General features: G+C 40.4%; 2 protein-coding genes across 2 annotated transcripts in view; both read left to right on the forward strand.

Annotated features, from left to right (window-relative positions):
* Positions 1-8,610, forward strand: part of TBPL2 (TATA-box binding protein like 2) — a 31,195-nt gene extending 22,585 nt beyond the window's left edge. The window contains exon 8 of the mRNA XM_043921068.1: positions 8,385-8,610. Within this exon, the coding sequence (XP_043777003.1) occupies positions 8,385-8,461 (77 nt within the window). The 3' untranslated portion in view covers positions 8,462-8,610. The remainder of the gene's footprint in view (positions 1-8,384) is intronic.
* Positions 8,611-10,415: 1,805 nt separating this feature from the next.
* Positions 10,416-16,347, forward strand: part of ATG14 (autophagy related 14) — a 39,115-nt gene continuing 33,183 nt past the window's right edge. The window contains exon 1 of the mRNA XM_043920485.1: positions 10,416-10,646. Within this exon, the coding sequence (XP_043776420.1) occupies positions 10,426-10,646 (221 nt within the window). The 5' untranslated portion in view covers positions 10,416-10,425. The remainder of the gene's footprint in view (positions 10,647-16,347) is intronic.

Consider the following 16,347-nt stretch of genomic DNA (forward strand, 5'->3'; position numbering starts at 1 on the left):
TTTTGAATACAACAATGCAACAACTGCTTGGATGCAACCAGTTTAGTGTCTGGAATAATTAAGACCTTCTAGTAATTGATAGTTTCCCTCTATACATCTTGAAGAAAGGGGAAAAGCCTGCCAAGTACATTGAATAGTGTAGATACTGCAGGCAAATATATGCCTTCTTCCAAAGAAAAAAAAATTTTAAGACCTTTGGATGGATGCTTTCATCTGTGTGTTATGTATCATTATGAATCTGTCTTACTAACAAGTACAAATTGCCAAGTACAGGCTAAGTTCCTATTGTAGGTATACAAGAACAAGTTTCTTTCAATACCCATAATTCAGACCAACTTTCTTAGTTATCCCAAATAAAAAGGAAAAAAATATACTTTCATGTGCACATTTGCTAGAAGTTTCAAATTACAAAAGTAAAAGAATGTCAACACAGGGTACTGAAGACCATACAGTATCCTTCCCTTAAAACTTGTCAATGTGCTCAGCAGGTATAGCTAATTGTAAAATTGTCTCGCTCCCTTGAGGCGCCAAAGCTGCAGTCAGCATGTCCAAAGCTACAACTGAATGAATGAATAGTTAAATGAGCTGAGAACAAAGAGGACCTACTTTCCTACTTTGTCCTTGGTCATGGTCCCAGAGAGCAAACAGCAAAGGGAACTTAACACAACTTTTTCAGGTCTGCGCTGCTTTTCTATGGCTAATATGACATTGAGGACCCATGCTTTTTCTCAGACCATGGTAATATGAATAGTCTAGCTAGGATCTGCTGGAACAATATACAGTGACAGCATATATGTAAATTTTCACTTCTAAGATGAGACATAATAAAGGCATGTTAGGTACTCATATAACAGGCATTATGATAAGTAAGGGCTTTTATGTGGGTTCTAGTTAACTCTGTGGGCTTCCCTGGAGGCTCAGTGGTAAAGAATTTGCCTGCAATGCAGGGGATGCAGGTTCGATCCCAGGGTTGGGAAGATACCCAGGAGAAGGAAACGGCAACCCACTCCAGTATTTGTGCCTGGGAAATCCCATTAACAGAGGTGCCTAGGAGGCTACAGTCCATGCGGCTGCAAAAGAGTCAGACATGATTTAGTGACCAGACAACAACAGTTGATTCTGTGAGGTTGTGCTTAATATCTCAGTCTCCGCACCTGTAAAATGAAGACAATGGAGAGCTTAAGTAACATTAACAATGTCAAACAGCTGTTCATGCTGCACATGCCTGGCTTCAGAACCCACCATCTTCATGTACGCACATTATCCCCCAGCTCTTTAGATGTCTATGAAAACACCTGTGTGGTCTTTTGGACACCTTCCTCCTAATACTCCTTGTCACCTAAGGAATGGCAAATACTCTTAGTGGTGAGAGGCAGCAGATGTGGTGGCTAAGAGGCTAAGCTCTGGAAGCAAGTCATCTAGTTTTAATCCAAGCTTTACCATCTCTTGGCTACATTGACCTTGGGTGAGTTTATGCTTCACCTTGATTTCTATATGTGTAAAAGGCAGGTGCCCAGAGAAGCTGCCTGCTAAGTGTTATGAGGCTTAAAAACAAGACCTGACATATGGTAAACACAGTATTAATGTCAGCTGTTATTACCTCTGTGAAAGCCCACTCTTCTTGTGTTTTCCCTAGCACTGAAAAAGATGAATTGTTGCTCTCATGTCTTGCCCAGATGACAGGAATATGAAGTTTAAAGAGGCTTTAGTAAAATGCTTTTTACACTTACTTCCTTCGGGCATAAAGGATGCAGAAGCTGGGTCTTTGTTACCGAGGGTCACTCTCGACCAGCTGGATATCAGTGGTTCTTGGAAATGAGTGGGTCAGAGGACACCATAAAAATGGCAAGATTTAATAGTGAATGAGCCAGACAGAGAACAGGATATCCCTGTCGATCATTGCTGGTAATTTACCACTAAGAGCAACTCAGTATATACTGCAAAATGTATACCTTGAGAGGTTAAAGTCTGTTTATTTTTTCCCCGATTTGTAAGACTTTCATTTATGTGTAGACACATATGGTATCCCTTGGGAAAATAAGATGTGTACTTGTAACTTGGTGTAAGAATAGAGTTAGAAAATCCAGGTAGTCCTGGGAAGAGATACTGAGGCTGGCTAAGAGGTAGGGAGGGCTTCCCAGGTGGTGCTAGTGGTAAAGAACCCACCTGCCAATGCAGGAAACATAAGAGACGTGGGTTCCATCCCTGGGTGGGGAAGATTCCCCTGGTGGAGGACATGACAACCCACTCCAGTATTCTTGCTTGGAAATTTCTTGGACAGAGGAGCCTGGTGGGCTACAATTCATAGGGTCACAAAGAGTCAGACATGACTGAAGCGAATTAACACGCATGCATGCATGCAAGGGTTATGGATGAGCTTGCAAACTCTATCATTAGATGATAGATATTTAATAAGCTTTGGATGCCTATGAGGTATATATACTGTTTTAGGTGCTCAGGATGCAAAAGCAAATACAACATACTCCTTATCTGGCAAAAATCCAGCCCTGGTGAAGGAGACAGACAAATTACATGATACTGGTTCTCACAGAACCAAATGATAAGCCATGAGTGCGTGAACCAGCCATCCCAGCATCCCTAATCCTGAAGTACACTCTTTTAGGACAGTAAAAATGGCTGAGGTCTTGTTAAATGTTACCGTTTGAAAAGGACTTTTTGCAAAAACTTGTTCATGCAACTTTTATTGCATGAACCCTATGAGAAGACTGTTGTCCTTGTTTATAGGTGAGGAAATAGAAGCTCAGAAGTTAAACCATCTGCCTTAGAAGAAATGAAGTAGCTCTCATAGTCAACAAAAGAGTCTGAAATGCAGTTCTTAGGTGCAAGCTCAAAAACGACAGAATGATCTCTGTTCATTTCCAAGGCAAAACATTCAATATCACAGTAATACAAGTCTATGTCCCAACCTATAGTGCTGAAAAAGCTGAAGTTGAATGGTTCTATGAAGACCTACAAGACCTTCTAGAACTAACACCCAAAAGAGATGTCCTTTTCATCATAGGGGACTGGAATGCAAAAGTAGGAAGTCGAGATACCTGCAGTAACAGGCAAGTTTGGCCTTTGAGTACAAAATTAAGCAGGGCAAAGGCTAACAGAGTTTTGCTAAGAGAATGCACTGATCATAGCAAACACCATCTTCCAACAACACAAGAGAAGACTCTACATATGGACATTACCAGATAGCCAACACCGAAATTAGATTGATTATATTCTTTGCAGCCAAAGATGGAGAAGCTCTAATAGTCAGCAAAAATAAGACCGGGAGCTGACTGTGGCTCCTTACTGCCAAATTCAGACTTAAATTGAAGAAAGTAGGGAGAAATCCCTCACAATTATACAGTGGAAGTGACAAATAGATTTAAGGGATTAGATCTGATAGAGTGCTTGAAGAACTATGGACGGAGGTTCATGACATTGTACAGGAGGCAGTGATCAAGACCATCCCCAAGAAAAAGAAATGCAAAAAGTCAAAATGGCTGTCTGAGGAGGCCTTACAAATAGCTGAAGAAAGAAGAGAAGCAAAAGGCAAGGAGAAAAGGAAAGTTATACCCATTTGAATGCAGAGTTCCAAAGAATAGCAAGGAGAGATAAGAAAACCTTCCTCAGTGATCAGTGCAAAGCAATAGAGGAAAACAATAGAATAGGAAAGACTAGAGATCTTTTCAAGAAAATTAGAGATACCAAGGGAACATTTCATGCAAAGATGAGCACAATAAAGGACAGAAATGGTATGGATCTAACAGAAGCAGAAGATATTTAGAAGAGGGGGCAAGAATACACAGAAGAACTATACAAAAAAGATCTTCATGACCCAGATAACCACAATGGTGGGATTACCCACCTAGAGCCAGACATCCTGGAATGCGAAGTCCAGTGGGCCTTAGGAAGCATCACTATAAACAAAGCTAGTGGACGTGATGGATTCCAGTTGAGCTATTTCATACCCTAAAAGATGCTGTGAAAGTGCTGCACTCAATATGCCAGCAAATTTGGAAAACTCAGCAGTGGCCAAAGGACTGGAAAAGGTCAGTTTTCATTCCAATCCCAAAGAAAGGCAATGCCAAAAATGTTCAAACTACTGCACAATTGCACTCATCTCACACACTAGCAAAATAATGCTCAAAATTCTCCAAGCCAGGCTTCAACAGTATGTGAACCATGAACTTCCAGATGTTCAAGCTGGATTTAGAAAAGGCAGAGGAACGAGAGATCAGATTGCCAACATCCGTTGGATCATCATGAAAGCAAGAGAATTCCGGAAAAACATCTACCTCTGCTTTTTTGACTACACCAAAGCCTTTGACTGTGTGGATCACCGCAAACTGTGGAAAATTCTTCAAGAGATAGGAATTCCACACCACCTTGCCTGCCTCCTGAGAAATTTGTATTCAGGTCAAGAAGAAATACAACTGGACATGGAACAAGAGACTGGTTGCAAATTGGGAAAGGAGCACATCAAGGTTGTATCTTGTCACCCTGCTTATTTAACTTATATGCAGAGTACACCATGCGAGATGCTGGGCTGGATGAAGCACAAGCTGGAATCAAGGTTTCTGGGAGAAATATCAATAACCTCAGATAGGCAGGTGACACCACCCTTATGAGAGAAAATGAAGAAGAATTGAAGATGAAAGTAAAAGAGGAGAGTGAAAAATTTGGCTTAAAACCCAACATTCAGAAAATTAAGATCATGGCATCTGGTCCCATCACTTCATAGCAAATAGATGGGGGAAACAAAGGAAACAGTGACAGACTATATTTTCGGGGCTCCAAAATCACTGCAGATGATGACTGTAGTCATGAAATTAAAAGACACTTGCTCCTTGGAAGAAAAGCTATGACCAACCTAGAGAGCATATTAAAAAGCAGAGACATTACTTTGCCAACAAAGGTCTGTCTAGACAAAGCTATGGTTTTTCCAGTAGTCATGTATGGATGTGAGAGTTGGACTATAAAGAAAGCTGAGCACTGAAGAATTGATGCTTTTGACCTGTGGTGTTGGAGAAGACTCTTGAGAGTCCCTTGGACTGCAAGGAGATCCAACTAGTCCATCCTAAAGGAAATCAGTCCTGAATATTCATGGAAGGACTGATGCTGAAGCTGAAACTCCAATACTTTGGCCACCTGATGCAAAAAACTGACTCATTGGAAAAGACCCTGATGCTAGGAAAGACTGAAGGCAGGAGAAGAAGGGGATGACAGAGGATGAGATCGTTGGAAGGCATCACTGACTCAATGGACATGAGTTTGAGCAAGCTCCAGGAGTCGGTGATGGATAGGGAATCCTGGCAAGCTGCAGTCACAAAGAGTCAGACACGACTGAGTGACTGAACTGAATTGAACTCCTGCATTGCAGGTGGATTATTTACTAGTTGAGCTACCAGGGAAATTGGTGGTCATCATAACTTGAAGGAAAGATCTGGTAGATTTCACTTAAAAGAGAAGGGTCATATAATCGGAGTCTGGTCCTCCAAATTGAGATGTTTGATTATAGACTGATTATTAATAGGACTGTGGGGCCAATTTAGGTTTCCTCAAAAATTTTATGCCAATATTTCAGTGAGGAAATATTTCACTAAATTGACCAGATTCCCTCAATGGGATTTACAATTCCTGGAGATGTTTGTTTGATCACCTTCCATGTAAAGGAAGGAACACAGATACATGAAATCTTCTCTCAAAGCTGATACTCATGAATCAGGGGATCTTCAACTTCTTGGGCCTTGCTTTCCCACACAGTAAATTTAAAAAATTGCACTAGACAATTTTCCTAAAGCCTTTTTGTGTCTAAAGTTGTTTTTCTATGATATTAAAAAAATGATCACTCTCAATGTCTTTTCCCTCTTGGGCAATGGGTTTCTACTCTCTAGGGGACACTATACTATTTTGGGCTTGAATGTAAAGCTCTTGGTATTTCTAAAAAAACTTTTGGCTGCCCCAGGAAGCATGTAGGATCCTAGTTCCCTCACCAGGGACTGAACCTGTGCCCCCCGCATTGGGAGCTTGGAGTCTTAATCGCAGGGCCAGCAGGGGAGTCCCTAGGTTTGATTTTTAAGTGTTATGAAAAAACTGAAGTACCTGGTTACCCAAAATGCTGGACCTGGATATCTGTTACTCATATAAAAAGAAACTTATTTACAAAAAAAAAAGAACTTTAGATTTGGGAGGGGGGCCATTAGGTGAATGTGCATCTGTGTTTGCTATACCTGCTCTATTTCTGTGGTGTGCTGTGTTTAGTCACTCAGTCATGTCCCACTTTTTGTGACCCCATGGACTGTAGCCCGCCAGGCTCTTCTGTCCATGGGGATTCTCCAGGCAAGAATACTGGAGTGGGCTGCCATGCCCCCCTCCAGGGGATCTTCCTACTTCACTGTCTCCCAATTAAGGCTGTTCTATTCAAACGTATCCAGAACCTGAAAAAGTCCATCAAACCAGAGGCAGAGAGTCTTTCTATAGCGATGTCTTATTTTTCCCCAAGCTAACAGTTTGGCTTCTACAAAACCAGTCTCTTTAGAAACTAAAATTTTACTACTATAATTAAAATTTGCTGAGACTTAAGGGACTTTTCCTACCTCAAATGTGCCAAGTTCCTATTAGCATTCAATGATTCACCCTCCCGCCTCTCTACCAGACATCTTTGAGGGTAGAGGCTCAGAAAGTAAACTCTTTGGCAGTGAATGAGTAACTCTTGCCCTTACATACCGCAACCCCCCCACCCCCGCTGCCCATATTAAGCTAATAAGTACTTCATTTTTCATTCTTAAATTTTTTAAAATTTATTGAGGTGAAATGCAAATGGCGCAAATATAACTATTTAAATGAAAAATTGAGGGACAGTTAGTTCATCCCAAATGTTGTGCAATCACCAACTCTAGTGCCAAAATACTTCCATTATTCCAAAATAAAGTCCTATATCATTAGGCAGTTTCCCCCCTTTCCTCTCTCATCCTGACCCCTGGCAATCCCCAGTCTCCGGTCTCTGAATTTACTTACTCCGGAGATTTCATATAAATGGAATTATATAATATGTGACCTTTCATGTCTGACTTCTTTTAACATGTTTTTGAGGTTCATCCTCACTGTAGTATGTCTCAGCGCTTTATTCCTTTTTGTGGAATAATACTCCATTGTCCGCAATGAATATGCAGCTACAGGCATATTATTTGTCTGAGTACTTATTTTCAATTTGAGGAGTATATTCCCAGGTACCCAGGAGTGAAATTACTGTGTCATGTGGTAATTCTTCTTTTAGCAGCTTTGAGGAACTGCTGAACTATTTTCCATAGTAGTTGAACCATTTTATGTTTCTACCAGCAATGTATGAGGGTTCCAATTTCTCAATCTCTTTACCAACACTTGCCATTTTCTACTTTTTAAGTTATTCTAGCTCATCCTAGATTCTGAATCCTGACTTCTACCTACTTCTCAAATCTCTTGATTCTCCTTTTGGGAATTCCCTCTCATTAGTTCTATCCTTAAACCAGGTAACTACTTCTCACAAGTTATTTCTGCTGTCTTACCTAGCATTTCTCCTAGCTAAGTTTATAACTCCCAAGAACAAGTCTTTACCAACTTAAACTATTTTCCATTTTTCTTCATGCTAACAGTTTTTAATATTCTTTTCATTAATCTCCTTGCCTCCTGCCCAGTATCAGATAATAGTTCCCTGATGGACTGACAGTTCCACATAAGTACTACCTGTCCTTAACTCTTAACATAACATGCCTGCGTAGCTTTGAAAGTGGAAGGTAGTTAGTAGGACTGACTGAAAATCTTGCTCAAGGGTGGGCGCTGTTTCTAATTCATATTTTTATCCATTTTAACTCCTAGAGCAGTTGTAATTAAAGACCTCATGAAACTTAACTCTAAGGGTAACAATGGTAGAGTCTTTTCCCTTTAATCCCTTCCCAAATTGAAATTTAAAACTTTAGAACAGTTCCAGTTTGTCTCACTCTGTTAGTCAATATTAGGGAATGAGGATGTTAACTAAAGCTGAGTAGATCAAAGGAAGTCCCTTTTGCTGGTAGCTAAGTGCCTACAACTGCTGCTGAAGGTCATGTTCTGTGGTCATGTCCATGGCCCACTGAGAGATAACATTCCATATTTCACACTGTGCCCCAGGAGGCTAAAGACACACTGATGCGCCCACTTTACAGAAATACTAGAAAACTCTGCCCTAGGGTATGTTTTTGTGGGAATGTGACTGTAGTCACCAAATTCTTTTGTCTTTACCAGGAATAAAGTACTTCTCAGGTACACCTAAAGTATTAAAAGTAACTGGAAGTGACCATGAAATTTTAGCCTTAAGAAAATTTTAGCATTGTTTTATATTAAAAATTATGTAAATTTGGATTTCTTTATAGGTGCCAAAAAACGTTCTGACATCTGTGAAGCATTTGAAAACATCTATCCTATTCTAAAGGGTTTTAAAAAAGCCTGAATATATCATTCAATATCTCACAGTATATTGTTTTGAATATACGCATAAGCCCAGCAACAGAAACAGCTAGATTGTAGATGTTCCCATGCACATTTTGACTTTAATTATTAAAGTGTGATTCTGTATGAGTAACCATGCCTAAGAAATGACACTTTTTTTTTTTTCAAAATGACTGTTGTATGTTATTTTTAAAATGGAAAAAGTAATCTGATTTCAGAATTTGAAGAGTTAAGGCCTTGCTAGAATGATATTCTAACATCACTAAAATTTAATGCTTTGTTCTTGTTAAAGATGTAGTACATGAACATGTGTTCTCTAAAAATACATAACAATATATAGAAATTTAAAATATCTGTATAAAACAGGATAGAAATTGTCTATTGTCCTTTTTTTTTTTTTTTTGCCTTTTTAAATACTGAATAGACGATCCTGGCCAGCAGGTACAGGCCTGTGACGGATCCTGTCAGAATACAAATGAAACATTAAAGTCTGAAAACTTAAAGAAAAATTAAAGAATTACATATCCTTTTGTTTGAAATGATCAGAGAGAAGTATTTCTCTCTCCCTAAAAATAAATCTTCAACTTTCAGGAACCATTCAAGTTTAGTATAAAGTCTATTTTGAAAACAGTTTAGGGATTTTTGTGCTTTTTTTGTACCTTCATAACCCTGTGTAATTGTATTAAAATAGATCAAATAAGACTTAAGAGGCTGGAGCAAAGAGCTAAGCTTCAAAACCCAATTAGCTTGTGGGAATCATGCGCATTTGATGGAGAAGTGGAGATTAACAGGGAGGGGGATGGGCTAATAGGAGTCTTGGACCTTGTTCCCATGTGGGCGGGGATTGTCCTTCACTAAAATGAGGACAGGGAGGCTTGGCCTGCAGTCCATGGGGTCGCAGAGTCGGACACGACTGGGCGACTGAACAACAACAAAATAAGGAAACGTTTGTGGAGAGGGAGAGTTCAGTTTTGTTTCTGAATTGCTTCAGACCAACTCTGTACAGTGAATTGGTCACCATACATTACTTTAAGCTTAGTGTAGGCAGTTATGAATTTGGGGGTATGGAACTTGGGAGAGAAGCCCTAGCTGAAGAGAGAAATTAAGGCAGTCATTAATTTATAGCCTGCCAAAATAATCCTTTTGAGTCACTGGTCTGGATCATTTGACCTATGAGCCCAAATTTTTTTTCTTCTGTAGTTTACAGGCATATTCAAACACCAATTACTCTGATATAATCCTCTGACCCACCCTGTTTATCCTCACAGAAAGAAATTTGGAGTAATCAAGCCATGTTAAAATACTACCTAGTTGAAATTCTTAGAATATGGCCCAGAATAGAAGCGGAATGCTGGACATTAAAATTTATTTTTCATAAAGGTACAACTGTGATTTACACGTTCAGTACAGTTGTTTCCACTGGTTAGTTATTATTGGCAAAGTACTATCAGATTACTATTAAACGGATTGACTTGTTAATCCTCAAGACGTTGGGTGGGCACTTAAGTTTTCTCCACGTGAACACAGGAGAGGTGAGGAATTTGCCCCAAAATCACATGAGCCAAAATTCCACCTCGCTCCAAGACCCACTTCCCTCATCCAACTCTGCGGTAGTTTTAGCCAAATCCACAGCGAATGACAGAAATTCCCTTAAGCGTTCCCAATCTGTTTTCCCCAAATCCTGAGGGCACTGTATTACTATCTCTTGCACAAGTTTGTGGTGTTAATTCGTAGCCTGGACGTAAAGGAGACGCTGATGACACTCTGTTGCGCTGCCTCGCCCCCCTCTAACCTAATTCCTACCCAGCTGCTGCTGAGGGGTAGGCGAGGTCGGGCGAGGTGCTCGCGGGATTCCCGCCGAGCTCCCGGAGCCTCCCTAGGCCCCTCCCAGGCCCCTCCTCCTCACCCAAGATGCACCTGGTTGAAAACAAAATCCCACGTGACTGGCTCTGCTCTCAGGCTATCATGGCGTCTCCCAGTGGGAAGGGAGCCCAGGCGCAGGAGGCTCCTGGCTGCGGGCCCCAACCGCTCGCCCGGGACCTGGTAGACTCTGTGGACGACGCGGAGGGGCTGTACGTGGCGGTCGAGCGCTGCCCGCTCTGCAACACCACCCGCCGGCGGCTGACCTGCGCCAAGTGCGTCCAGAGCGGCGATTTCGTCTACTTCGACGGCCGCGACCGCGAAAGGTACGGCAGCCGCCACTGCGCTATTGTCTTCTCTGGGTGTCTCCACCGGCTCGGAGGCTGGAGCCTAGAGCCGAGTATGGGCCGCGGAGCCCAGCGAAAAGAGGAGGAGGTAGCGAGGGTAGCTCCTTCGCGCCGGCGCTTTGCTCCCAGGGGACGGGGATGGGGACGGGGATGGAGGCCCAAGAGGAGAGGTCGCAGTTTCTTCCTAACCCACTCGAGAAGAGACTGACCTCACGGTGCTTCTGGTACTAGGGAAGAGGAATAGGTGATGCCTGTGGAGAGGTCTTCTCCTATTATTGCCATAGATTTGGATTCTCGGTACTTTGTTACTGCCTCATGCAAAAGCTTGGTTTAATCTTTATTTTCAAAAGAACATTCATTTTCTAGAGAAGAGGCCAGAAGAGAATCAAATAACTGGTTAAGAGGGATTCGGGCCCTGGTAGCTTGTGTCACAGATGGATCTTGTTATTAGACATACTTACTCTAATGTGTGAACTAGTCTAGCCTGTTTCTCCCTTTTGCAGATTGTTTTGAATGCTAAGGAGTTTGAGGATGTGTTTCCTCTGTTTTAAAATACGAGTGGGAGCTGCAAGCCCTTAGTTAGGAGAATTTAATTTAAGAACACATTTTGGCCTTGTTTTGAAATTTAAACAAGAGGCCTACAAGTCCTGGGCTTTCCAGGTGGCTCAGTGGTGAAGAATACGCCTGCCAATGCAGAAGCCCTGGGTTCAGTCCCTGAGTGGGGAAGATGCCCTGGAGAAGGAAATGGCAACTCACTCCAGTATTGCCTGGGAAATCCATGGGCAGTGGAGCCTGGCGGGGTACAGTCCATGGGGTCGCAAAGGAGTCAGACCCAACTTAGCGACTAAAACAAGTCTTTGGTTAAATAATTGTAAAATGAGTGTGGTTAGCTGCAAGGTTTCTCAGTCCCAACTTTTGTTTCAATAACTTAGTGACAGTAAGCCAGCTAATTTTTTTAGTGTAAAAGTTCAGATATTAATGCCTTAACAACAACCCAATAAGTTATTATCCCTAATTTACTGCTAAGGAAGCTGCACAGTATCTTGCCCTGGGTCACACAAATAATAGGGGTAGGGACCAAAAAATTCCAGGCAGCCTGAACCCATATGCCATGCACTAAACCACTGGATTATATAACATCTGTATTTGGAAGTGTTTTTGAGTTTCTGATAGTCTTCTGATCATGAATGGAGTTCATTACTTTTCCTTTTGAAAAGATTTGTATATATTTGGTTCATCACTGTTTTCTCATTGATGTAGTTGATGAATTTAGAAACTGCTGATGTAGTAATAGCTTTAAGAATTAAAACAGTTGTTTTATTATAAAAATACTAGGTATGAGATGGAAATGTCTTTCAAGGGTTCAGTTCTGGATCCTCTTCTCTATACTTTTTCCTAGATCCATTCCTATAATTTAAATATCATCTATAGGTTGAAGACTGCCAGACTTGTTTCTCCAACCTAGGCCTTTGTTAAATTGAGAAAACAACTGCCTGCTCTATTTGTATTTAAATTTGTAGTGAGAATCTCCATCTTCATATGGCAAACTGAATTCATGATTATCCATAATAAATCTGTTCCTCTCATGGTCATCCCAACCCAGTAAATGATGACCCAATTCTTTGGAACAGGCAAAAAAAGCCTTCCAGTCTTCCTTGACTCCTCTCTTAATGCTGCCATATCTTATCCCATCAACAAATCCCATCTGCCATTCAAAACCTATCCTAATCCCAGCCATTTCACTACCTCCTGGTCTGGTCCACCTGAGGATTATTGCCTCTGGAGTCTCTGCTTTCACCTTTTCTCCTTCATAGTGTAATTTCCCATATTGCAGACAGATTAATACCATCCTTCCATTCCTCTGTTCACATCTTCCAAAGTTTAAAAAAGAAAAAGCCAAAGTCTTTATCTGAAGTTCTATATTGTTTGTTCCCTCATTATTCTCCTATTGCTTTTCTCTTACTTACTCTGCAAAACATCATGGCCTCCTTGCCAGTACTCAGACATACTGAAAACACTCCTGCTTCAGTCTTATTCAGACTGCCAGGAGCTCCTTTCTCCTAGTATTCCAGGCTACTTTCTTTGACTCCTTAGGTCTCTGTTCCTTACAGAGAAACTCTGACTATTCATTCAATTAAAATAGTAACTTTCTTCCGCACTCAATCTGATTTCTTGTTTTCCATATTTAACTGCCTCTCACTCCATTGATGTTAGCTTTGTGAGAACAAGACAGTTTTATACTCTGCTATATCCTCATAGTAGAAGCTTAATAAAGATTTGTCGAATGACTGGATCAATCTACCCTTCCTTCCCAAACTTAGTCTCATCCTGAACCACTTCACTGTTACACATCATGACCCGTTTGTTACTTAAGCCAGAAACCTGGAAGTTGTCCTAGCTTTTTCCTGTTTTTCTTATTCCATGTATCGAAATCACTGACAGGTATAGTTTGATCTGCTTCAGAATAGATCTTGAATCTGTCTACTTCTAGTCCAGACTGCTATCATTTCTTTCCGGGCCACTAGTTTGTTTTCTTTCTTTTACACCTACAGCTCTTCCCTAGCCACCCTCTGGCCTTCACACAACAGCCACAGTAGAAATGTAAATCAGTTAATGTCACTGTTTTGCTTAAACCTTTCAGTGTTTTTTCACTTTATAGAAAATAAAATTCAAGCTTCTTACTGTGCATATTAAGCCCTATGTGATCTGGCTACTGCCTGCCTTCTAATTTTGGCTGTAAGGTTGAGTTTAAAATGTGATCTTTGGATTCAAGCTGCATTGAATTGAATCCAAGCTCCACCACTTGTTATGTGATTTTGAAGTTTCATAGATTACTGGTAGTAATTACATAAGAGCATGCACTGAACTACTTAACATGATGTCTAGCATGTATTAAGGACTCAAAAAGTAAACTCTCACCACATTCTCTCATGTTCACAGCTCAGTAATTGGGCTTTCTCTCACATCCTCAAACACATGGAACTCTTCCACCGATGGGCCTTTTTCCTTACTATTCCCTCTGCCTGGAACACTGTTCCTCCTGATTGGCATTTTACCTTTCATGTCTCAACTTAAATGTCACTTCCTCAGCGAGACTCTCCCCGACCTTCACTAAGGTAGGTCCCCACTTCCATCTCTCCCCCCATTTCTATCACAATTCTCAGTTCTTTCATGGTATTAAGCGCCATAAGTGGTGTCACTTATCTGCAGAAGGTAACTGCATCCAGAATGTATCAGTAGTTCCACACAGGAGTGAATTCTGCTTTTGTTCAGTCCCATCCTGGTGGTTAGTGCAGCGCTGGGGAGGAACGTAATAAGCAGATTGTTGAAGGGAGTGGTAAAGGCAAGACCATTTTAGAAACTGAAATACGAATTATTTTCAGGAGAGGGATGTGTTACAGTGGATTTCTTTTTATGACCAAGCAGAAAAGTGAAAAATAAATACCAGGATCATTCAGAATTTAGAAATGAAAAATAAAGTTAAGGTTTAGGGATAACAGACAGCTTCACGTCACTTTCAGTCATCCCTTTTCTGAAGTGTGTGTTTCTAAAGAAGAGGAGTTTGCTTGCTTGTTTTCCTTCATTCCCTGACCAGTGTCCAGCATGTAGTAGGATGCAAGAATCTCTTGAGACCCAGGACCCTGTCCTGATGGCCAGATCAGTCTTATCGAGCTCATTAGGTACAGTTATTGGTGTGAAATATTCCGGCAGATAAGAGACAGGCAGGTTTCTGCACGCGAGGATTTACACTGACTACTAATAAGCCTTAAATATCTTGGGCCAAAGGTTGATTGTGAGATATTCTCTGGTCTTCAGTACTTATGAAAAATTTTGTATTCTGTACTTTACTTTCAGACCCTTTTTACCCCTCTACTTTATGAGGAAACTCACTGACTGTGGGAAACCACCTGGAAATAAAATATGGAAGCCTCAGCATGATTTAAATACCCTTGTTTAACCCCCTGGTTCTTTTCAGTAAGTTAACCAAATTAGCTGCACCTGCAAGGATCTTGAATGTGATGTACATATCAAAGTTCCTATAAATGTAGATGTATTTTTTTCAGGTTTCATTAATAGACTAGCTAAATATACAGGTTCTAATGGTTTAGCAGTTCAAGGAAAATTCAATATTAAAGAATCAATGTGTATCCTAATAATGCTTTTGACTTCTAAGAAGGGAACATGCATCTTTATGTAATTTTGTGGACAGTATGAGTTTGGCAGTTAGATTGAAAAATACTTGAACTTGCTACTTTTTTTTTGGCTATTGTTCAGTGGGACACTTCCTTATAACCTTGGTACCACTATCCTTTCCTCATCTCCCACCTTGGCCCAGTCCTGAGACAGTACCCACATCTCTGCTTTTCCGTCTGTCTTTTGACTTGTTTGCTTCCTTAAGAGATGAAGAGGAATAATTTTAAGCAGTACTCTCAACACCATCTCCTTTGAATCTTGTACCAGAGAACATTTTAAAATTGCAGGTTTTTAGCAAGAACGTAGTTTTCTGGATTAAACATTTATCTGATACTAGAAATAACACTCTTACCCAATAGATAACTGACAAGTTGAAATAATCTTTCCACTCAAAACTGGAAAAAATTGCTTACCAGTTTATGATAGGGTGTAAGAATGAGACAGTGGGGAAAATCTGAGCATACCTGGGAACATCTACATGATGGTTTAGAAACCAGTTATTTTAAAGTGTGGATCAAAAAGAAAGGCATTTTATGAGCAGATGGATATTGCTCTCATACATACACAGCATCAGGAATGATGCAGCACTCCTTTCACCAATGAGTTTTAGGAATGTAGGACTACATTTTTACCATGAAAAGAAATATGGGCACCAGACAAATTGAGAAGTGGGGTAGAGGACAAGCAAGAAATTTTAGATGTTACTGAAGATTTTTAGAGGAAGATGCATCCTAAAAACTCCTCTTGAGACATTTCTGTTCCCCTCCAGTATCTTTCTAGTTGTCAGTCTTTAGCTTATAAAAGTTTGTTTTCATGAGGATTCAGTTCTGGACCCACATCTGTATACCCCACTCAGCAGAATAAAAGCTCCATAGGTACCTGGACTCCCCATCTTGAGACAAGAGTTTATCAACCTGCCACTCTTTGGTTATCTCTTTCAGGAAGGGTCACAGCTCCCATCCCATGTAGCTTATTAATTGTATTTACAACAATACATGTGGATCTCCTAAGAAAGTATAATTCTTGCTTCAATCAGTATCACTGGCTACTCTTAACCATTATGTGTACCCTTCAGAATTTGGAAGGATTTCACAAGTATTGTCTCATTTGTTCCCTGCTACAAAACCAAGAGTTATTAACCTGTTTTTAAGATGAGGAAGCTCAGAGTAGTTGTGCCTTACTTACTGCTGGGCTATGCTAATTCTTACATTGACTGACCTCCAGATCTGAAATACATACATACATATATACATATGTATATATTTAGTATATATTCAGTTTAATACATTTGTAGGATTAAGTGCAAAATCACTCATTGCAATGAAGAAAAGGGAAACTAACCTGTATTGCGTGTTAAGTGCCTGTACCTGATGCTTTCACATTTATCTTATTTAATCCCTATAATCAAGTAGGATAATCATTATTTTCATTTTACAAGTGAGGAAACCAAACAGTGCTCTGTTTGTACTTTCTACTAATGATTTAA

This window comes from Cervus elaphus, chromosome 12, assembly GCF_910594005.1.
Source record: "Cervus elaphus chromosome 12, mCerEla1.1, whole genome shotgun sequence".
Lineage (NCBI taxonomy): Eukaryota > Metazoa > Chordata > Mammalia > Artiodactyla > Cervidae > Cervus > Cervus elaphus.